General features: G+C 42.5%; 1 protein-coding gene across 1 annotated transcript; it reads right to left on the reverse strand.

Moving 5' to 3' along the window:
* Nucleotides 1–12,631: 12,631 nt before the first annotated feature.
* RSPH1 (radial spoke head component 1) lies at nucleotides 12,632–19,638 on the reverse strand. Its single transcript, XM_039729438.1, has 9 exons — nucleotides 19,563–19,638; nucleotides 19,158–19,271; nucleotides 18,939–19,044; nucleotides 17,576–17,666; nucleotides 17,208–17,343; nucleotides 16,851–16,922; nucleotides 15,080–15,248; nucleotides 14,560–14,655; nucleotides 12,632–12,811 (listed from the first exon to the last, which is right to left on the reverse strand). The coding sequence occupies exons 1-9, from the start codon at nucleotides 19,620–19,622 to the stop codon at nucleotides 12,789–12,791; spliced, it is 867 nt and encodes a 288-aa protein (XP_039585372.1). The 5' UTR covers nucleotides 19,623–19,638; the 3' UTR covers nucleotides 12,632–12,788.
* Between the last annotated feature and the right edge of the window lie 4,758 nt (nucleotides 19,639–24,396).

The raw sequence follows: 24,396 nt of genomic DNA on the forward strand, positions 1-24,396 counted from the left end.
TGGTTTTGGCTGGGCTTTTCTCTTACATAGCCATGGGCAAAACCAATTTTTTCCTATAATGCAGAGACTGCACCCTAGGGGACGTGGTTGGCCAGAAGCCAAGAACGATAAGGCCGCGAAGAGAAGCAGAGGGAACTGACACTGAGGGGGAGCGTGTGGTGGAGCCCTCTGCCTTCAGTGAACAATCTCTGTTCCTGAAACCCAGGCCCCAGAGGAGTAAAAATAATGGGGGGACAGGTGTCCCAACTAGTGAGAGAAAACCACTTCTGAAACTGGGCGATGCATTTTTAAAAGGACCTAAGGAGCAGTTTGGATCCATGGACAGTGGTGAGAGCACTGGACATGGAAGGAACATGGTCACCACGGCAGATTTTCTTCGGACGGCTGCCGCGTGTGACACAGAAGCACAGGAGGTTCCACTGTGTTTGCTGGGGAGGCCCATGGTGTAAGAGGGAGACTTCTCTCTCCTGATGAACAGGGGGGAGCTTCTGTGAAAAAGGGTATTGGACTCAGAATTGATGTGTTAGAGGAGATTTGAATGTTAGAGGACTGGGTGGAGGAGAAGTGTTTTGGGAGGCTTCACGGACACTGACGGCTGAAGACCCCAAACTGGGGTCTGACACTAGCTTATAAAGAGGGGAGGGTACAGGAGTGGAGTCTGGTCTTCAGCCAATCCGTGGGAAGGTGGGAGTGAGGAGAGGGTGATAGACACAGTGGGACAACCAATAGGGAAAAGTCTGGGGAGGGGCCCTGGCCCCTGAACCAATCACTCGATGCCCTGGCTGGAAGATTCTAGATGGAAGGGAGGGGCCACCAAGTGATGGACAGGGCACCAGGGAGGGACCAAGGAGTGGATACATGGGTTGCCAGTGGTAACGGGGAGGGAAAAACTGGATTGATGGGGCGAGCAAGGAGAGGGAAAACCAGGGCAGAACCATTACAAATAAAGGGGTACATGGAACGAACCAATTTACAACTTAACCAAGCTAAAGCATAAGAAACACACTACAACAGAGCAGGAACCGGATCTGCACAGCCCAGGGCCGCTCCGTGCCTTGCTCATGCCCCAGAAAGGCCAAGTCCCTGTGGGATATGGTCTTGCTTAAACTTGGGCCCCTCGGACGAGGACACGAGGCTTGACTCTATTTTCATCAGAGGGCTGATTTATTATGTTATATATTGTACTAAAATACTACATTACAACTGTACTGAAAGAACAGAGAGAAGAAGATCAGAAGACTACAAAGACAAGAATAGAATAGGAATGAATAACAAAAATCCTGTGACTGCTCACAGCTTTGGCACAGGTGGCTGTGATTGGTCACTGATTGAAAACAATCCACATGAACCAATGGAAGATGCACCTGTGGCCTTCCACAGCAGCAGATAGTTATTGTTTACATTTCTTTCCTGAGGCCCTCAGCTCCTCAGGACAGGAAAAATCCTAGCAGAGGCTTTTTCCCTAAATTATCATGGCAACATCTCACCCTTTTAAATTATTAAATTAAATAGAAAACCACAGCCAGAGGAGTGAAACAAGAGGAGGAAAAGATGAAGGAAAAGAAGAAGATGAGGACAAAGAAGATGAAAGAAACAAAGAGAAAGACGACAAAGAGGAAGAAGACAAAGACTAAGGAAGACAGGACGGAGAAGTCTTATTGAATGATAAATAGAATAATAGTAATAGGAATTTAGAAAGACTTAGAGGAAGAAAAATAATAGGAATAGGAAAAGGAATTTAGAAATAAATATTAGAAGAAGAGTAATAGGAAAATGGGATAGGAAAATGCATAAGAATTTAAAAATACTTAGAAGAAGCAAAGAAGCATAGTAAGAAAAAGAAGAGTAGCAAGAAGAAGAAGACAAAGAATAAGAAGAATAATTTGAGATTACAAACTGAAGAGAAAATGTAATGAATTAGTAAAACTAGCAAATAAGTTATTTTTATTCCATATTGTATATTTATATTCCAGTCTAAGAATATGCACACTGCTGTAGTTAACGATACATTAGAATGTGCCAACTCTGTTCCCCTTCTTGAAGAATATTTTCATTTCCCAATAAAGTTTGGAAGGCACAAGAACAGAGTCCCCACATTTCATTTGCTGTCTCTCAGCAGTGCCGATGTGTTTCCACAGGCAGCGGCCCTGAGTGCCCTGGCAGCAGGGAGTGCTCAGCCCCAGGGCCAGGGAGAGTTGGCGGCTGGGCCGGCAGGGCAGGGCTGTGGCTGCTCTCTGCAGGCCAACTGAAGGAGCTCGCTTGGCCCGGCTGGGAGAGCGCTGTACTGGGAGAGATCCCTTTGCAGCAGGGCTCTGCAGCCGCCCCAGCGCAGCCAGCACAGCCCCGCTGGGACGCTGCCCGTGGCCCGGCAGCCGCGCTGGCTCAGAAAGGCAGCGCGGCTTTGGCGTGGGCCAGGAGCAAGGGCTGCTCCTTGCCGGCCTTGCTGTGCCTGGGAAGGTGCTGCAGAGGCTCTTCTGCCCATTTGCACTTCTACTTTGCACACACAACATCCAGCAGAAGGAACTGGCAGCTGAGCCTGTGGCTGAAGCCTTGCCCCCTCTGCTGCCCTGTCCCTGCCCGGGGCTGCTCAGCAGAAAGCAGCTGTGCAGTCACTGCTGCAGCGCGTACAACTTCTACAGCACACAGCGGCTGGGCTGGGCAGGGGCCTGACAGCTGATGGAGTTGCAGCTGATGATCTCCAGTTATGTGTTTCCTCTCTCGGACAGGAGTTTCCTCTTTTTTCTCTCTGCCTTCCTCACACTTCTTGGGCAGTCCAATGCGTGGTGTTGAATACAATCCCTCTGTTGCCATGCCAAGGTCTCCTTGGCCCCTGAACTGGGGCAGGGCCATCTCTCCCTCATGGCTTGGTGCCACGTGGGCAGGGACACCTTCCACTATCCCAGGTGGCTCCAAGCCCCATCCCCGATCTTCCTTGGTTGAGGACAACTTTCCCACCCAGAGGAGAGGCCTGGGGGACATCAGGTGTGCTCCCAGCTGCAGCTTGGCACTTCAAAGCTGTGCCAGGAGGGGAACATTGGAGAGAAAACCAATGATCCAGAGCCACACTTGATCTGTCTCCTGTCACTCACCACACTTGGAGCAGGTTCTGGATAAACAATGCAGGGCAAGCCTAGGAAATCAGCAGGAACTCTGAGTTGAGTCCTTGTGTGCTGCCATGCCGCCTGGGAAAGGAGAGGTGCTTTTGTGCCCGGCTGAAGCGTGTGAATCCTCCAGGAGCTCCAGAGCCATTCTTAAGATTTGGAGCCAGCTGTTGGTTTTTTTCCCCTGATGTTGCTCAGTTTTGCTTCAATGCTTCCAAAATTCAGAAGAGCGCAGGAAAGAAATGGAAAAGTTTTAAAATAGAAGATCAACAAGTGACAGAACTGTGCAATTTTTTTCTAGCATAGCCTTTCTTTTATTGAAGATTTTCCCAGTAGAGATTTTGGTAACTTCCTGTTTGTGACTTTTGACCCACATGGTTTTTTAATGATACCATTTTAGTATTTCTGATGCGTTCTGTGGAAAATGTTGTTGTGATTTGTGTTAATTGGTGATTGTGTCTGCTGTGTCAAAAATATATGCAAAGATCAGCTTTGAAACTTTCTGGCCCAATAGGTAAATAAAGTATTGAAATAACAGAAGTCTTGTAGAATAAAAGAGATGAAGCAACAAGAGGACTGATGCTTAGAATAAATAGCAGATGTCGTGGTCAAACTAAGAGATATTGCAGCAAAGCTACTAAATTTTTATATATAATGAAAGCTTGATGGACTTAACAAAATCAGATAGCAGATAGCAGTGTAAGGCCTCCCTCCAGACGAGCACCAAAAGGACAGGAAGCCAACAAACACCTGGAAAGATGATAAAATTGCTGATCTCAGCTTATTCATATTTGCTGATTCAGAATATGTAAGACATTGGAAAATGCTTTGTAGGCCTAATACTAGTATATTGTTTAATTAACAGAACATAGCCTTGAATTTTTATGCAGAAACAGGAACATATCTTTCCAGTGTCCATTTTTCTCCTGCTTTCCTTTCTGTTTATCAGATAACTGCCTCCAGGAAAGTATAATATTTTGTTTATTAAAGGAAAAAATGAAAATATTTCTCTTGGAGCATGGCTAAAAATGTTTGCATTTTCACTCCTGACTATGTGCTCCTATGTGACATTTCCCTGCATGCCATTAGCCATTGGGGTATGCAGAGGAGCCCATCCAACATTGCAGCTTTGGGACTAAGAAGTGTATGACAGGCACCTTTATCTCTGGTTGTAGACATTTGGTTATCTCAACTGTGCAGCTGCAATGATTCATTCTGACTTTCCAGCTCTGGTAGAGTTGGTTGAGCTCTCATTTTTCTGACAATGCTACATTTTTAAGTGAATGTCAAATGTCCCAGGGCTAAGACAGGAGCTCTTTAATGAGTAAGGGCACATGTCTCAAGCTCAGGAGATGGGTGGCTACAGCTGCAGTCCTGGAAAAACATAAAAACACCGAATTTGACCACAACCTTTTCTTAATCAGGGGAAGCAGGATGCCACTGCAGTGCTGAAAGGACTGTGGCTTGGCTACTTTTCCATGTCTCAGCCCAGGACACACTTGCTATCAGCCAAGAGAGGCAGGTGTGTTGAGGGATGGTTTTGCTTTGAGCTCTGAAGGTGGTGGCCTGGCTCCTCTGTGGTCAACAGGGAGGGCAGTGATTCACAGGTCTGGCTGAGAAAGGGCTGTATTATACAAGAAAATCAGAAAAGTGACTTAAAAGACTGGTTATTTTTAATGTATTTGTGATATTAAATTTTATTACAAATTTTCTTCTACCTTTCTGAAGAAAACAAGGGGTTTTTTCCATAATGTTGTTATATATTAATCCTACATTGGGCTGCAAAGACCAGTTTGGTTTAAGAATCTGTGTCTTCCTTTAACATACCAAAATAAAATACCAAGTGCAATCTCCCCCTTCACCCAATGGCATCAGATGCATTGTCAGGGTGAGTCTGTTGTGAAAAATAACCTGTAAGAACAGCACCATCTCATTTCTTTAACAGCATCATCTTCTTTCTTTAACAGCTTTCCTTTGCTGCTGCCGCTGTGTATAATGTAACTATGAAACTTCTTTTTGCTTTTCAGTCCTTCTGGTGTTCAGAAGTAATGTTGTTGAAAGCCAGTTAATGGCACTCTAATGCTGTTATTATCCATCCAGCTCCTGTCCTTGATGAGCGTGTGCAGCTCCCTAGAGGCAGGTGACAGGAGGGGGAAGGATGTGGCTGGGGGAAGTGTCTGTCTGTCTGTCTCTTACAGGGGATGGATTTTACTGCTCCACCCAATCTTGGCATCTAATCAGATGCCCACAGTGCACGGACAACACTATTGACAAGCTAAATGTACTTAACAGGCAGATTCCTAAAGCACTCAAAGCAGAATCCCACTGTGCTTTTCTTTTATTCGCTATACAGATGCACTCCAATGCGTTTTACTGCAGTGAAAGCAATGAATTAAACTTCAGAGCATGTTTAAAAGAGGGTTTGGCAACTTAAGTTTTCTTTTGTGGTGAGGACAAATGCTTAGTCACAAAATACTGTACGAAAGTTATAGAGATTTCTCCACGTCTGCTGTTTGAGTCAATTGAACAGAAAGAACATTAACAGAAAGAACAGAAAGAACACTCAGGAACCCATTGAAACTATCTCAGTCTTAATAATGGAAGGGCAAGGACAAGCTCTTCTATTCACAAGGACCCTGCTTTTGGCTTTCCTGGGACGCCATGAGCACAGATTCAGCTCTAAACACTTTTTAAAATCAGAGCTGAAGTGATATCCTTGACATACAAGGTTTCGTGGTTGTACAATCCGGTTCTTGGGGAGGGAGAGAATTCCTAATGTGGTGTGTACACAGCATGAGACTAATCACTAAACACAGGTGAAATGAAGAAAATGACCTTGGAATCTTCCAAGTTATTTTTGTGGTAAGCAAAAGAAATAGGAAATTATTTTCCAGTTTTTCCAGTTTCTTGGGGGGGGGTTGTGATTTTTGGGGGGTTTTTGTTTGTTTGTTTGGTTGGTTTTGTTGTTATTGTTGTTGTTTTGTTTTTGTTTTGTTTATTTGTTTGGTTTGAGTTTTTTATGCAGCTTCTAAAATTAGTTGTTGCTTTACTCCATTGAAGTTTTCTTTCACTGGATCCATTTTATTATAAAGCTATGTGCTTCAATAGATGCTTTTAGTACTGCCTTGAGAATCTGAATGTTTTCTTTGTATCTTAAAATGTGAGAACATAAATTCTTTTGATGAAGACCTGCAGTGAGGCTAATCTATGGTGACCCCTTGTGGGAAAACAACCTCAGATTTATATGGCTAAATAAAGTCTGGTGTGATTGAGGGATGAGTAGGAAGAGCAGCAATTTTTTTTAACAACAATGCTTCTTCCATACCCTTTGAAAGGATATTAACATCAAAAATTGTAGTGTTTGTGATTTTTTGGGGGTTTTTGTTTGTTTGGTTGGTTGGTTGGTTTTGTTGTTATTGTTGTTGTTTTGTTTTTGTTTTGTTTATTTGTTTGGTTTGAGTTTTTTACGCAGCTTCTAAAATTAGTTGTTGCTTTACTCCATCGAAGTTTTCTTTCACTGGATCCATTTTATTATAAAGCTATGTGCTTCAATAGATGCTTTTAGTACTGCCTTGAGAATCTGAATGTTTTCTTTGTATCTTAAAATGTGAGAACATAAATTCTTTTGATGAAGACCTGCAGTGAGGCTAATCTATGGTGACCCCTTGTGGGAAAACAACCTCAGATTTATATGGCTAAATAAAGTCTGGTGTGATTGAGGGATGAGTAGGAAGAGCAGCAATTTTTTTTAACAACAATGCTTCTTCCATACCCTTTGAAAGGATATTAACATCAAAAATTGTATTGTTTGGGACTACTTTTAGGCAGAGGAGCTTGGAAAGACACCTGAGACAAATTCTTCTGAAAAGTGAGATAAAACATGCTATGAATGTTCTGATCCTGATTTTTCCAAAGCTTTTTTCCTTGTGCCAGCATTAATACTGCTGGCACAGTGCAAGGAATATGCACAGTTCTGCTGAGTCAGAGAAGCAGATACTTCTATTCTTTGAACAATTTTAAGTGACAGGTCAGGAACTTAAAAACAGTTGAGTGGATTTTTTAACATCTTTTTTACTTACTAGGGATCTCCAAAAGGAGCAGGTCCTGTTCTCAGGAGCAGCCTGTAACACACTAGAGATTTGCAGATGTTCTCAGCTTTCCCTGATTGTATTCCAGGCAGGAGGCTTTTTTATTTTTTCAGGAATACCACTGGAGGTCGCTCATGTATTAACACACAGTGCTGCAGGGGAAAAAAGTAATTTAAACTATCCAAGAATGAACTCAGCTTGACTTGAAGATGATGTTAAAATGGAAGCGAGTTTGGAATTATGTTGGGCAGATATTCCTCACATTTACAGTAGACTATAACAAAAGTAGCAAGTAAACTAATTATCTTAATTTTCTTCTAAAAAGACTAAACCCCTCCCCACAACATTAGCAGACCAAGTTAGCTTTGATCTAGCTACAGTAATAATGGAAATGCAGCACAACTCTTCATCTAAAAAAAGCAAAAAATAGGAAAAGAGAATTCATCTAAAAATGCTCACTGGGGTAAGCATTGGGGGACATCAGTGTGACAAGAAATTGCAAACAAACTGTAAGATAGGAGAAGAAAGATTGTATGGGAATTTTATCACTATGATATTTCTGACAGCAGAAAAAAATGCAAGGAAGAAGTAATTAACTCTATTTAATATGACTGGTTTCCCTATCTCCACTTTCTCTTAATTCATTTTTATCACTAACTTTCAAACTTCAAGATACATTTTTGTTGGAAATCTGAGTTGTTGAGAAATGGAAATTGTTACAATTTTTTCCTCTTTCTGCTAAACTAAAAATTTAATATTGATTTCTTGCTCTGAGGTGAAGAACTAGGAAATGTCAGTCCTGTTTCAGCAATACCAGTACAATATCTCCTCCCCAATGGGCCCAATCTTTTCACTTCAAAAGCAAACTGCTCCTGGCTGGCAACTCTCTGCCTCAGGCTCCAGGCCCATTAATATTCATATCAAAATTGCCACAGTATGAGAGAGCCAATTAAAACCAGACAGGTATACATAATAATTCAGGTATTGCTTACAAATTATCAGGGAAAAAAAGTTTCAGAGCAACTTTATTCACCTGCACAAAGAGAGAAAACCATCTGTCAGTGGAATTCAGTGCTTGTACAACACTTTGTGCAGCTCTGCCTTGCTCTGTACTTTTAGTTTACTATTTATGTCTTTCCATTTGATTCTGGAATCTTCTAGGAGGATTCTGCAGTTGCTGTGTCCTGCCAGCCACTTCCTGATTGACAGGATTTTTGATTTCAAAAAGCAGCATTAAAAAAAAATTAAAAAAAAGCTTTTTTGATTTCAAAAAGCTGCATTAGCTGCATGTTAACTAATTATCTGCCTGCTGATAGGGACCACTGGGCTTTGTCTGCTCTGTCAGGATGCCTCTCCCACTGGGAGATGGGAGCAGAGCAAGCAGAGTTGTTGGTAATTTGTGTGGGGAATGGCAGAAACTCTCCTCCAAGCAGTGGCAACTGTGCAACACCAAGGCTGATGAACCACTGGGCCTGATCTCCACCTGGAGAGGCACCCTGGAGAAGTTTCCCCTGGCACCACGCTGGTGACAGCCTAGACAGGGTTTGGGCAGGGGGACGTTGTGTCCGAGCCTCTCCCAGGGCTCTGGGGCCTTCCCTGGGGGAGGTGTGTGGTGGTCCTGGTGCCACGTCCAAGGAATTGCAGGAAGAGGTGTGCAGACTACTCCCTTTTAAAGGAGGGAAAATGGGGTATCAGCAGAGGTGCGAGCCTGAACCTGAGGTGGAGGGATTGCAGGGGCTGTGCTGGGTGGAGCAGTGGAGGAGGACACCCTTGAGGGAAGTTGCTGAAGTTCTGGCAGCAGCAGAAATGTTCCTTGTTCCTGCTCAGACCTAAGTGCAGAGTGTGTCAGTGTGAGGGTTGTGTGTGAGCGTGCAGGACACTGCTGGCAGCTTTGGATGTACTGGAGGTGTGGGAATGTCCAGAGCTGCTCTTGGAGATGGCACCAGAGAGCCTTGGGGAAGGACTGAAGGACAAACAAATGAAGCAGAATCACAGGCTTCACAAGCAGAATTTTAATTTAACCCCCTAGCAGTCAGCAATTCAGTTTGCACCTCTGACAGCTTTACAGCACTGTCTGGAGAATTGCATCAAACTACAGATATTTACATATAATTGCTCTGGTCACGAGTTAGGTTTTTGGGTTGTTTCAAAAAATCAATGACCTTGTACAGAAAGCAGGAAATGTAAAGGTGCTCCTGCCCTGGAAGATTCAACTGTTCCATGTAATCATATCCAGTAGATGGATGTTGCGTTCATATCAGCAGTTAACTTAAGAGCATCCTCAACAAAGATAGCAGAGGTTCTAATATAATCTAAAATCATCTGTCCCAGGAGTGGGTGGGAGGATGGCGGGAAGAGAAAGGAGAAAGGGAGGAGCTGCCTCTCAGGATCACAGCAATAAGGGCAGCCACTGGACCATGTGTCCTCTCCATAGCTGGGTCCATGTTTGGCTGTGAAGAAGAAAGCCCACCTGGTTTTCTCAGTTGGGATTTTTATCTGTAGTAAATCTGACATCCTGAGCCTTCAAAGTAATGGATGTTCTAGAGATGATGAAGAAAAATTAAAGAATATAACATCTCTCATATGCCAATTCAGCATGGAATATTGCATCAAAATCACTTTGTCTAAAAGTGACACTTCTTTACCTGAAGTGACCATGCTTCTGGACATCTGTTAGAGAATATTTGCATTATCACTGTGGGAGGCTGCTCTTGACCACTTAACGAGGATGATGACCCCAACAAATGATTCTTTAAGAAATCAAGGGATGCCTCCAAACCAGCCGCCCTTGTCCCTGTGGGAAAATTCATCTTGCTGGGTGTTCACTGGGAACACCACACAGCTGGTCCACACAGCCCCAGGAGATTCCCCTGATGACAACTTTGGCCACAGGGACTCTGGGAGCCGGCTGGCAGAGCCCCCTGGGATTTGGTGCTCGTTCCCAGAGGGGCTCTCGTGGCTGAGGTGGGATTGTCTCGGCCACAGCGACCGCGCAGCCGCCGAGTTTCAGATCTCTGCGGCTTTGCCTGCGCCCGTCGGGCTCCCGAGATGGGCCTGGCACAGCTGAGCCTGCTGGAAAAGCAGCATCTTTTATCAGTGTGGCCATGGCAAAGCTGCTGTCCCAAACGGATCCTTTCACCCCTGTGCAAGAAACCAATCCCCACACAGAGTTCAGCTGTTTCCTTTATTTACAGTTCTGCACAGAAGGAGGTGCTGGGTGGCAAATCCACAAAGGCAGCACAGCGACTATCAAAACTTTTCACTACAAAGGCATTCGTGTTCATTGGCTACCAGTTATATGGTTCTGTCTTATTAAATTCATATATTATTTTTTGTTTAAATTATTTTCATTTTTTATAGCATCATATCTAAATATTTAGATGTTACATTTATATTGTATGTAACTCTAATGTTCTATATAATATATTACATATATTATCCTAAAATATTCAAAATATATTATTTCTCAATATTTATTATATATAGACGCTATAAATATTAAATATTATACAAGATTGATATTTGTATTTTATAATGGTATTTTGTTTCTGTATGTATTAAATAATGATGTAGTCTTTTATCTTATTATTGAATAATATTCATTTGCAATAACTTAATAATATTAGTATCTTGGCATTAATATCTTAGTATTGATACTTTTCTTCTACTGGTTTAAAGATTGCCTTGCTTCTTATGCTAACTAGTCTTTCTCTGTGCTCAGTCTATTCCTTTTTCTCGCTGGGTTTCTGGGGTCAACCAGGAGTTGGTGGTCACTGTCTCCCTGTGCCAGAAGTACCTTTTCCCCAGCTGTGGCTGATTTCAGCACAGTTGCTGAGGTGGCTTTACGAGTTCTGTCCTTATCTGGGAAGTTGTGCCGAGTGTCCTTGTGGCTGTCACTCCTGCATCCTCGGTGTCCCCTCCGAGCAGGAGCTCCTTCTCCCCGGGCTTCGTGCACCTGCCCTTGGCTCTGCCATCGCTGGTGCCTCTCAAGCCCCAGGCCTCAGCCGGGCCGTTCTCCCGACAAGGAGCTGATGTCCCTGACCCCTGGCCATCAGAGGCAGCCCGTGTGGCAGCGGGCAGGCTCCGGCGCTGGCAGCGGGCCCGGACTGTCCGGCTGTGCCCTCAGGCAGGGCCAGCAGAGCAGCGCCCGCAGCGCCCGCAGCGCCCGCCTGAAGCGGGAGCGGCGTTTCCTGGGGGCAGCCGGCTGCTCCCTCAGGGCCTGGGCTCCGGCCTGGGGAGCTGAGGGGCCTGGGGGGCAGCCAGGGCTGGGCAGGGCCGGGCCCTGGCTCTGTGCCCCTGCTGCCTTCACCTGCTCAGCCAAGGCAGGAGAAGCCGCTGCCTCGGCCGAGTCCTGGGGAGCAGCGTCGAAGTCCTGCAGGAGCTGCGGGTACTTGGGGTTGATCCAAATGGTGCAGGTGGCGATCTCTTCCCCCCCCTTCTGCAACTCCTCTATGTCTCTTCTGTGTCCCCTTTGGGACAGCTCTGAGTCTTGTCTGACTTCCTCTTTGTACAGCTCTTGGTCAATGGAGCCTTCCCATTGGGAAAGCTTATGGTATCTCTCATATTCCCACTGGTAAAGCTTTTGGGCACCTTCATTTTGCCATTGAGAAGGCTTCTTGTGGCCCTCATACTCCCACGGGAACAATTCATGGACTTTCACATCTCCCTGCTGGAAAGGTTCCTGGTATCTATCATATTCCCATTCACAGAACTTTTGGACATTCTCATTTTTCCATTGGGAAAGCTTCTGGTATCTTTCATATTCCAACTGGTCCAGCTCTTGGACACTCTCATTTCCCAACTGGGAAGGCTCCTTGTGTCCTTCATATTCCCAAGGGAACAGTTCTTGGACTCTCACATCTCCCCACTGGGGCAGCTCCTGGTGTCTCTCATATCCCCACTGCTCCAGCTCCTGGACACTCTCCTTTCCCCACTGGGGCAGTTCCTGGCCCAAGCAGGGGTCCTTCTCTCTCTCCTCCCTAGCCAAGTCCCACTCCACAGTCTGTGGCCCTGGCAGCTCTGTCCCCCCTACTGCCCCCTGCCCCTGCTCCCTGAGGGCTTCCAGCCACCCAGGCCTGGGGCTGGGGGAACAGCAAGGGCTGGGCATCGAGAAGGCTCATGTCCCTCATATTCCCAAGGGAACAGTTTTAGGACTCTCATGTCTTCCCAGTGGGAAGGTTCCTGGTATCTCTTATATTCCACATGGTCCAGCTCTTGGACACTCTCATTTCTCCATCGGGAAGGCTCCTTGTGTCCCTCATATTCCCAAGGGAACAGTTCTTGGACTCTCATGTCTTCCCAGTGGGAAGGTTCCTGGTATCTCTTATATAACTCCACACTGGATTTGACACCTCATTACTGGCTACATGGAATAAAGGAAGTTGCTGTGAGAATCTGAGAGTATAAAAAGTCCAGAAATACACATTCCAGACAGAACACTGACAGAAATGTTTATTCAAAGCACCTAGAAATGTTTATTCAAAACATCTTAACACACCCTTTTACAAATAAAAATATTGCAGGCTTACCACACTAAATAATCTACTTAGAAATTTCATTTTTTGTGTCTTTTCCTTTCGTTGTACACAATTCCTCTGTTTCATCCTCCAAAATCAGTAATTTCTGGGGAGTAGAAGGAAAGACAGAGCATAGAGATGCATTTTATTATAAAACACTGCAAAGTAATCCCAGTAATCTAAAACACAACTCTAGAACTCTGCTGTCCACCTCAGTCCTCCTCAGCCACTGCCTTTCAATGCCAGTACTTGAATAGAAGTTGTTTACATTGTTTGTCAGCTGGCAGACAGACTCAGTACACCCACACTGACTGCCAGCCAGCCCATATGTAACTCTGAACAGCCAAAAAATGCCTCCTGGTTAGATGACATCACAAGGAATGCAGAACAAAAAAGAGGGAATTTCTGCGTGGAAAAAGAATGATGGTAAAGGGGCAGGGAATACCAGGCTGCAAAGAAAAGAGATTTTGTTATATCTGCTCTTCACAGGATGCATATTTTCTTCAAATCATTCCCTCTTCCTATAACTTAATCTTGCTAAACCTAAAGACAAGGGGAACAATATGTTGCCTCATTAATTATGGATGGAGACCTATGCTGAAAAATGTTTAAAATAATCCAACTCCTTGATTCTGGAAATAAAGAGTTGGATGAAAGTGAATCTATCACTTTGCTGTGTTTTCAGGCATTGGCATCTGCCTCTGTGCCATATCTGACAGACACCTGAGCTCATTTGTTCTCAAAAACACCCTAGAAAAGCCACTGGGAAAACCAGAACTGCTTTGTTGTGGTGGGCCAGAAAATTTATTAGAATCAGGCTCAGTCCAAATGGTTATTTGACTCCAAGAGTCTTTGAGACAAACCAGGCTCAATGCACTTTTGCCAAATCCAAAGCAGAGCTATAATCTGCTGAGATTTCTGATGGATTTGACCCAAGCCCAGGGACCCTGTAAGATGTCAGTCCCACACACCAGGTCAGCCAGCTGCCTGTTCTGCCCTGAAGCTGGAGAACACCTTCAGAGCTGGTGCTCAGAAAATTAAAAGCAAATAAACTGAAAACTACAAGAGCTGACCTAAATGTTTCGTGTATACCTCCAGGCATTTTCATATGGTTTAAGGTATTTTCTAATCTATAAAGAGAGTGGTTGGCTTGGATTTATTGTAAAATAGACTGATTATAAATAGATAAATTTATCTGATATTTTAATATCAGATAGGCAAGGTTGTAAATTTTAATAATAAATAAAAGAACACAATTGGTTGGAGGCTTATAACCTAAATATGAGTAAACATGGATGCATCCCTGTTGCTGCTTGTAACTGTGTATTTAAAACAGGCTTCTGAAGTGCCTGGAAGAAAACCTGAGCACCTGAATTTCAAATCTCCTTGGTTTGTAGAAGAAACAAACCAACCAAAGACTATTCAAACCAGAAGGTATAACAACACCAAATCTTTTTCTTCATATTTGTTTTGCCTGCTTTTGAACTGCACTTGGAAGAATTAAGAATGCACAGGTCTATTCATGAGAGACAAGTGAAGTGCTCAAAACTCCCAGAACTTCTCAGGATCTGACATATTTTCTCTCATTTTTGTTAAAAAAATAGTTTGGAAATTCAATCTCTTACAAATTCAGCTCTGCAAATGCTGTCAAGCGTATATGCACAGAAGTGTCACTTTTAATTTGTTCTGTTGCAGTATATGAATTTAACTTCTCATAGTTCACTTCTCCAGAGGACTGCCCTCCTTATGAAAGGCAGAGATTCCCAGCAGCAGCATGGCTTCAGCTGCTTGACATCCACAATGTCAAACCCTGACTGCTAATTAAAGAATGAGCACACATGCCCCATTACTCACCTTCATCCTCCTGATCTTGATTTACTTCTTCCTCTCTCCTTTCCTCACCTTCCTCTCCTGCATCACTTGCTGGGTGATCCCCACCCTCCTCAGTATCTGAAATACAAGAAATTAGAAATACCAAAGAAAACAAATTTTACAAATTTGTATTCATCCTTTGTTTCCATGTAATAACTCCTAAGTCCTACTGAAGGCTGCAGTTGTTGTTCACATAAGAAATCCCACAAAATCTTCCCTGTTTATAATCAAGTTTGTACAATAAACCATGATACAGAGTTAAATAACTCACAGGCTTCCCAAGACAGTTGTATCTCATGCTATGTGAAATAAAACACATAAATACATATTGTGCAGTTTAAAAATGCACTTGGAAATTCCAAACATTCAATACATGGAAAATCACAGGAAAAACAAAACAAAACAAAACACAAAAACCCTCTCACATCACTTGATATTAAACCTGTAAAACAATGGTCACCACAGTCAAAACATGGAGTTTCCAGATGTTTCCAGAACAAACCTATAGTTGATAGAATTTTCTCCTCTTCAGCTTCTGCACCTGCTGTTTCTCTGGGGACCAGCAGCTCCTCATCATGGGGAGACCAGGGTGTTAATTTGGTAATTTCTGATGCTTTCCATATTGGTTCAAGAGGCAATGGTGGTTCGTCCTCTTCTTCCTCCTCTTTTTCCTAGAAGAGAATTCATGAAATTCCAGATCTCACCCTACAGACAGTAACTAAGATGATGGGTTAGTCTACTAAAACCTCCTTATCTGGAGGTGGAGGAACTTCAGCAGCTGCAAGTCTTGGACAAGAACTGCACTTTGAACCCTGATCAAGCCATTTGGCTGTGACTGATGATTGCTACCTGATGCTCTGTCTGGCAGATACTGCACTGTCTGTCTCACACAGAAATAGACTAAAAAAACAGCTGTTTCTGCCTCAGTCTTTGCCTAGAGAGGACATTTGAAAGCATCTAGGAAGGAGTAAGGTTGTGCATACAGCTTATGGTTTTGAAATGGGAAAGTATTTTTAAAATTCAAAAAAATCATGTTTTTTCTACAAATATGAAGGAGTCAATAATTGAATCATTGTCTGTATTATTAGCTAATTTCTTCTTTTTTTTAAAGGGCTTTGTTCTGTAATTACTTCAACTAAAGCAAAAGAGCAAAATTTAATCTTACTTTAGTGACAGCACTGTCCTTTGCTTTAAAAACTCATCTAAGAATTCCCAACTGAACTAATGAAACACATATTACTCTGGATGCTCCTATGAATCTCACATTTGATTTGAGGATCTCTTGCTTTTAGCCAGAAAAAAAACAAAACAGTCTCCAAGCTTTGCAAATCTCTATCACAATTGATAAGATTTTGATGATTATTATTATTTTATCTTTCAGAATGATTGCTGCATCACAGAGTTTTCAGAGTGTGTAACAGGAACTAACGTGTCAGACAACAAGAGGTAGCAAACTGTAAGCTAAAATGTGACCATTTAAAAAAATCAAACAGTAATATTAGAATATATTTCTTCTGTAGCTATTTTTGCTCCACATCAAACAGATATGTTTCAAAATATTCATGCATAAAGAGAAAACAGACTTTGATCTGAACCACTTCCTACAATTATTAGAAGCTGTGGATATTAAGCTCCTAACATGACCAGAACAACAATAGGACATATTTCCCCAACATGACCCTGCTGGAAATTACCATTTGTATGCACAGCACCAAGCAGTTCAGAAACACAAAATACTGCTCATTGTTTTCTGGTGTTCAGAAGAAAATACAATAGAGGTTAAATGTGTACACAAATATATCTATATTCCTCTGTGACTTGAAGCTTTAAATGTTTTGGGAAGGTCCCGATTCTTTTTAAGCAGAAAGGATTCATATCTGCAAGCAGTGCAAAATCACACCTTGTACTTTTCAAAGCTTACACAGCGGAAAACATTAAAAAAACCCAAAATAATTTAGTTCTTAAAAATGCATGAGTCTCCACCCTTTTTGACTCATAAGATCTACTTTCACATCACTGTCTGTAAGGCATTTTATATATTCCAATATAATATTGGAATATAGAAATAATATAATATAATATAATATAATATAATATAATATAATATAATATAATATTTCTATTATATGCAACATAATATATTTCTATATATGCAACAATATGGAAATATTATATAATATAATATTTCCATATTGTTGCATATATAAATATATATATTTATATATTCAACAACCGATTTGATTTACTGACTGCTCTTGCACTATTTCTTTTACCTGCACTGGTTGTATGTATTCACCATGCTGTTCACATCCAATATCAAAGATGAATTTGCCACGACCTAAAGGCTGCATAAAACCACAAAAACATCAGGAGAACTGAACAGGCAATCCACGCTAAGCAGAGAAATGTCCTTTATTACAAATTCCATACAATAGTCAGGAACACTACAGTTTGAAATAGTTTCAAAGAAACTTGACATTGTGTTTATACAATAATTTAGTTTCATGTTACACTTATGGTACAGGAAATACTACAAAAGAGCAGAAGCCTAGCTTATTATTTTAAGTGGAAATAGGTTATATTAAGGCAATTCCATGCTAACTGTTCAGATGAATAGAAAGCACACTCACCTTTCCATTGAGAAACGTGCCCTTAAATCTGTAGTTTAGGTGGATAAGCTCAGCTGGTCCACTCTGAATTCCATTCACCCAACAACCAACATACTTAGATCCTGTGTCTTTATAGACATATGTGCCTTGCCCATGCCTAGGGAGAAAATAATAATTTTGTTTTATACCAGTGAATATTAAGAATTTAGGCTGTTATAATTAAAGTATTAAAACTGTATTAATTAAGCAGCTGAAACTACTCAAGCTGGACTAAATTGCCAAGGTCACCCCTGGACCTCATTTGCTGCAGTCAGACATGCTCTGAAAAGAATGTTTGCATTTTAATGCCATGGGGTGAGCTGAAACATCCCTGTGGGAATGAAACAAACCTCTTGTTGTTAGCCCATTCTCCAGTATAGGTGTCTCCATTTGCATACAGATATTCTCCATAGCCCTGTCTCTGGTCATGCACCCAGTCTCCTTCAAGGACAAAAGCATAAAAGCAGTGTGAGCGGGTTTATTTCACTGTGGCCAGTTTGTAACGTTGTCATACAAGTATTAGAGAAGGAAAAGAAAGCTATGGCACTGCTGGGATTCCTCACTATTCCTTACACCACTCTTTACTCTAAAGTAGAGTCCCCAAAAAAAGTTGCTCTTTTTTCATCAGTCTGTTCCTCTCCACAGGTATTTATGGCACTGCCTGACCTCCCTTTCCATTTTTCCATAATTACCTCTCTATTACCATTATGAACACATAACAACCCAGTCCTGATAAAAGCAGTGTGAGCTGGTTTACTTCACTGTGGCCAGTTTGTTATCATACAAGTATTAGAGAAGGAAAAGAAAGCTATGGCACTGCTGGGATTCCTCACTATTCCTTACACCACTCTTTACTCTAAAGTAGAGTCCCCAAAAAAAGTTGCTCTTTTTTCATCAGTCTGTTCCTCTCCACAGGTATTTATGGCACTGCCTGACCTCCCTTTCCATTTTTCCATAATTACCTCTCTATTACCATTATGAACACATAACAACCCAGTCCTATCTTTGAATTGGGTAATGTATTACAGTTGCATTAGATATTGTGACATTCCCACATGAATTTAAAGAGGAGCTACTTTAATTTGACTCATTTGATGAAGATGTCCTGTCAGTATTGGGGCACATCTATTCAGAAGGATGCTAGATGGTTTCTATCTTAATTATTCTTCTGATCAAACTTAAAATAAATTTAAAAAAAACCTCAAAAAATTCAGTGCATATGCTCCTGCAAGGCAGGATTGGGCTGCTCTTTTTGCTCTCAGCTTTTAGCCCTCACAATGTGAATGTCTTTTCTTTCCTAGCTTAGAAATAATGGGCGAAATATTGTCATTTGAAACTTAACTGATAGACTCTGATTGTTTCAGGTACTCTCCAGCAAGCAGGTGAACTGTAACTTTCATTACTTCTTCAAACTTCAGGTGTCCCAATCCCTAAATAAGGACTCTATTAAGAAACCTATTTTTTTTTCAGTGATAGACCTAATAAATGTCCTAACATAAATACCCATAAATAAACCCCAATCTCCTCAGAACTGTTACTAAAAAGAGAATAAGAGGAAAATATCTTGTAGCAATACATCTTGGAAAATATCTTGTATCTTCTTAAAATAAGACATTCTCCAATTCACTCTCTCTTTTCACTTGTGGGGAGAGGTGGAGTGAGGGGGGAATGTGTCCTGTACAGAAATCCTTGCAATTGTGTTCACTGCTTTACCTGCATATTTTGATCCATCTGGATAAAAAAAGACACCTTTGCCATGCTTTTTGTTTTCAAGGTAGTTCCCAGTGTAGATGGCACCGTTTTTAAACCTGTAGGTCCCCTGAAACACATTGGGTACAGATGAAACACCCATCAGTTCTCACGCTTGTTTGAATACAGAGCCCAAATAACCCAAGTGCAGAAGCAGAGCCACAGCCGGGCTCGGTGTCTTACGTGTCCGCTCCTCAGGCCACGCTCGTACTCCCCTTCGTAGGTGTCACCGTTGGGCAGCCGCGCCTTCCCAAAGCCGTGCCGCTGCCCTTCGCCATCGCGATCGCCCTCGTACTCCTGCCGGGGGGAAAAGGGTTAAAGGGCTGAGCCCGGCACAGTCCAGCTCATCAGGGGCACACAGCTGCTCGAGGGAAGCGGCTCCAGCTCGGCGCCTTCGTGGCACAAGCGTGGACGCGTTGTTCCAGCACGGGAAGCCGGGCAGGGGGCACGGCCGCACTCCGAGACCGCCGTGCCCGGCCCGGCCCGCGGGCACCGAGCGGGGCTGCTCCCTTTCCTTCCCCTTCCCTTTCCTTGCCCTTTCCCCTTCCCTTCCCCGCTGCCCTCCCGCTCCTCCCGGGCCTTGCGGACCCCGATGTCTCCCCCGGCCTCCCCGGACTCGTCGCCGTCCTCGGAGCCCAGATCCGACATGGCCGCGGCGTCGCCGTCGCTGTGACAACCGAGCGAGAGCGGGGGGGCCTGCCCGGACACCCCAACCCCGAGCGCCGGGAAATAAAATTTAAAAAAATAAATTAAATATATATATATACACACACCAATATAATAATTATTTATATTTATTATTTATATTTTTAATGTGTTATCTATCATGTATTAATTATTTATTAATTTATTAACTATATATTTATTATTATATATTATTTTATATTTATTTATGATAAATATAACCATAAATAATAAGAAATATAATATTTCTTATTATATAAATCTAATATGTATTTATAATTAAGCTAGTCAATAATAAAGTATTATATTAAATTTAATAATTTATTGTAATACCATTTAAAAATAAATATTTTAATGACTATAATAATTTATTATAAATAAATATATTTTTTATTACTATTTATATTTATAATAAATAAATATAAAAAATAATATTAAAATAAACTCTCCAAGCTGCTTGTTAGAAAGGCGGCATTCATGATTTGGCGTTGAAAGAATGTGGGGATGGCCCCCATAACATGCATATCAGTCATCAAAATGCTTATTTATTTATACATTTTGGCAAAGAGATTAATGTTCATTAGCTTACAATTCACAGAGTTCTCTTCATTAATTAGTATTCTGTCTTCTATTTGTTATTGATTTCTCGCTTCTCATGCTAATTAGTCTACATTTCTCAGTCTTTTTATCATCTTTTTCCCAGATAGGGCATCTCTGCTTTATGTAATGTGGTTTATAACTTCTGTTCAGCTCTCAACAATAAATTTCCCTCCCAGGCTCTGCTAACTTCCTTCTCCAGGTCTGTCAGCACAAAGTATGTCAAATCCTAAACTCTTAATTGGTTTTTCCAACACATGGATATCACCCAGAGTTTGCCCATCAACTGTTAACTATTTCAGAGATTGAAGCTCTTCTCAACATTTCCCCCCACTGCTGCCCAGGCTCATTCCAAAACAGTGCCAGACTCTGTTCAGTGGCTCCCAGCATCAGGATGAGGAGCAATGGCGATGAAATAAAACACAAGAAGTTCCACCTCAACATAGGGAAGAATTTCTTTATGTGGAAGGTGGTAGAGCTCTGGAACAGCTGCCCAGGGAGGGCACGGAGTTCCCTCTTGGAGACATTCCAAACCCACCTGGATGTGTCCTGTGTCACCGCTCTGGGTGACCCTGCTTTGGCAGGAGTTGGACTGGGTGATCTCCAGGGGTCACTCCAACCCTCTGCCTCTTCCCCTCAGCTTTTCCCAGCCAGTGCCTTTTGTGTGTTGATACTGGTGACATCTGGGATTTGACCTGAGACCCCCTCAGCCTTCTGAGACCAGTTCAGCTGGTCTGGCCTGAAAACAACATTTTAGATTTTAAACCCATTCCTCCACCTAGATCCTTTCTTTTTGGTTGGGTTTATTGATGTTCAGAAGTACCAGTCCACTTTTTGTTTTCTCTCATGCAGGAGTCAGGCAAATCACCTCACCATCACTTTGCACAGTAATTTAATGGCCAAGGATTCACAAGAGGAGCCAGACAAGGATATGCTTGATGAAAAGCCGTGAGCTGGACAAGCACTGGGCAGAGCAGGTGATGCTTCTGAGGTAGACAGGATTGGCAAGTGGCTGGAAAATGGGTGCAGGTCACCTCATGCCCTAAATCAAAGCTCCACCACACAAACCAGAAGAAAAACAGGGTCATCACTCTACAAAGATGCACCATATTCAGGTGGGTTTCCTCCTTTTCAAAAGCAGGAATCTAAATAGCCAGTATTTAAATAATGTGTGAATAGTAATAAGGTGTCACTTTCTGTGGCAAGTCTCTTTTTGGCTTCAGATGGGTAAAGAAGAAAAAGGAAGAGACTATTGCTAAATACCTCTGTGTTCATAGGAACCCTTCCAGCTTCTGAGTTAACGTCCAGTTTCTCATTTCAGAGCACTTTGCCTTTGAAGCAGTTAAGAATGAAACTAAATTTTGTTAGCTGGCAGAGCATTATACACGTGTTGACTCCAAACTGTGTGTTTATTTCTCTTTCCTGCACACTCCCAGCATTTGACTAGGGAAGGCTAATTTGCATAATGTACTGTTAATAAGCAATTGCAGAATATGCAAACCACTGCTCTGCTCAGGTCCTGCAGAGCTGACATGAGTGCACATCTCGGTGATGCCTCTGTTTCTCCCTTGCACCTAAATTCTTTTAGCTATGATAAGGTAATGTCTCTAATTATAAAAGTGCTCAGTTGGTCTGTAATGGCAAATTAATTCTAAGCACACACTGAGGCTCAGAGTGGCAAGGGAATTAATGTTTGGAATGCATAGGGAGGTGCTCCCGGTTAAACTCGAGGACAAAAATAACCAGACGTGTCTTTTGGCCTGGAAGGTGACGTGGCTCAGGGAACAGCTGTGACACAAACAGGAAGCAGTGACAAGACATCAGTGACAAGACATCAGAGCCACTCCCCTGGATGACCACTAATAATGATCATTAACTGCTCTTGCTTATTGTTGCAGAGTTCTGAAGAAGGAAAAGGGTCTGAAGCAGCTCAGTTTTCTTGAGAAGCAGCTAAGAACTCTTTCTTTATAGAATTTAAAGTGCTCAACACCCAGAAGTGGCAGATAGAATAAATGTCTTTACAACAGGATCATTTTACTTAAATGAGGGAGGCATCATTTAAAGTTTTCTATACCTAGAAACTGTCTTGTGAGGACAGCTACAGCTTCTATAAAATTAATGACAAGAAGAATTTATTTTGTAGTTTCTTATCTTCTAGTTGAATTTGGACGCATTTCAATGTCAGATTGAAGTTCAGCTTCAGCTATGTCATTGTTGAAAGGAGGTCTGCTATCATCCTTATTTCCCTGTTCTTTTCCCTTTTCTGTCAAAGGAGCAATATTCCTAAGGTCCTGCTGATCTTGTATGCAAATTTCATTTGTCCAAAGTCCCGAGAGGGTAATTTGTGCTGATTACCTGCTCTGCCCTTGCTGCTGGCTGAGCTGGCAGCTGCCAGCACTGCCAGTCACCCTGGCAGGGACGGCAGAAGCTGCCACAGCTGTGAGTGACCCTGAGGAAGCTCCTGGTTTGAGTTTGACAGAAGCCCCACAGGGAGCTCCACTAAAACCCAAAGCCATTGCTGCCAGAGATGCTTAAAAACAGAGGGAAGGAACAACAACACAAGGAAGGAAATGCTGGAATGAAGATGTCAGAAGGTGCCTCCTGTGGGAGAGGACAGCCCTGGACGTCCTTTTATCCTGCCTTGTAGGTCCTCACTTTGATTTTAAGCTCATCTTTTGGTTTTCAGCTCTTCTGCAGAGAGAAACGGCCAAAAAGCACTTTTAAGGCCAGTTATGCTCCTGTTTCTCCTTGGACTTCACTTTCTTTTAGGAGGGGGAGACTTTTGCAGTTCAGGGATTTTGCAGGGAAAATGCTGCTGTGCCAAGCCTGTGAAACAACCTGAACACTTCCTTCCAGCACTGACCAGGCTCTGAAAACACACAATGAACATTCAAAACTACAGGACTATTTGTTGACCTCTGTGTTTCAATCAGTGACCTGCTTCAAAGGGGTGATAAAAATACAGCAGGGTGCACACAGAGCTTCTGATATGGTAAAGGCAGGATGCTGATTAATTCCCACTCAGTGCACTTGGGAATTCCTGCCCTCAGGAGCTCACTGATCTCTGCCCCTGTCCCACCATGCATCCTTCTTCCATGGGCAGTGCCTCGTGGGTCAGCTCTTCCCCACCCTGCCAGCAGTGGGGCTCTAGGAGCTGCCTTTTCATCTGCTGCCACCAAAATTAACAGCATGAGTGGAGATAATTTGCCTGACTCACAGGCTGGTCTCCTCACTTCTCACGTTACTCAACCATTCCTGACAGAGTTGGTGACTCTGGAGGGCCAGTCCTTCAAACTGAAGTCAGTTTGAGTTTTGCTCTGGGCTCAGTTGGAGATGCAGGTGATTCTTCATTGCTTTTGGTAGGGCAGACCTGAGCAGGTCTTTTGACCTGACTTTAAAGAACAGAAATCTGCAAGGAAATATTTTTTTCCCTCTTAGAAGACAGTAATTTCCATTTTTCTTCTTATAAAAGTGTAATGCATGGCTGGTAACAGATGTTAGCAAAGTGTCAACAGGAGCTGTCAGGAAAAACTTAACGAAATGAGATCTGTTCCTCCTGACACTTAAATATAAACCAGATTGTTTTCAACAGCCTTTTTGGAGAAAAAATGTGGGATTGGGGAATTGAACTAATATCCTAAGGGGAGTTCTTTGGGAATATACATTTCAGGTCTTTTTAATATTCTGCAATGTCATCAGGCACAATTTCAATATTTTCTGAGATAAGGGGAACAAACAGTGGACAAAGTGGAATTTACTTTCTCCAAGTTCCACATACTGGGTTTTTTTAATCCAATTGAGAATTAAGCAAGATTCTGAAGTGCCAGAATCCTTTGGAAAATGGGAACTTCTCTCCACACAGCTCTTTTTAAGCTCTTTACAGGCAAAATGAAATCTGCTTACTCTGTGTGTATGCCAAGTAAAGATAGCCTCTTTTTGTGCTCATAACTAAGTCAGAAGAACAAGCAAATGACCTTTGTAGCCACTCAGTTTGCAACTGCCTCTTCCAAGTACAATTAACATTGCATATCCTGAAGGCAGGACAATTCAAAAACCTAAGTTTGTGTGAAAGCCATTCTTGAAATACAGATAATGCTTTTTTTTGTCTCTTGACTAAATATGACCTTTCATTTCCCCCCTT

Source organism: Passer montanus, unplaced genomic scaffold (genome assembly GCF_014805655.1).
Source record: "Passer montanus isolate IOZ18808 unplaced genomic scaffold, ASM1480565v1 scaffold69, whole genome shotgun sequence".
Taxonomy (NCBI): domain Eukaryota; kingdom Metazoa; phylum Chordata; class Aves; order Passeriformes; family Passeridae; genus Passer; species Passer montanus.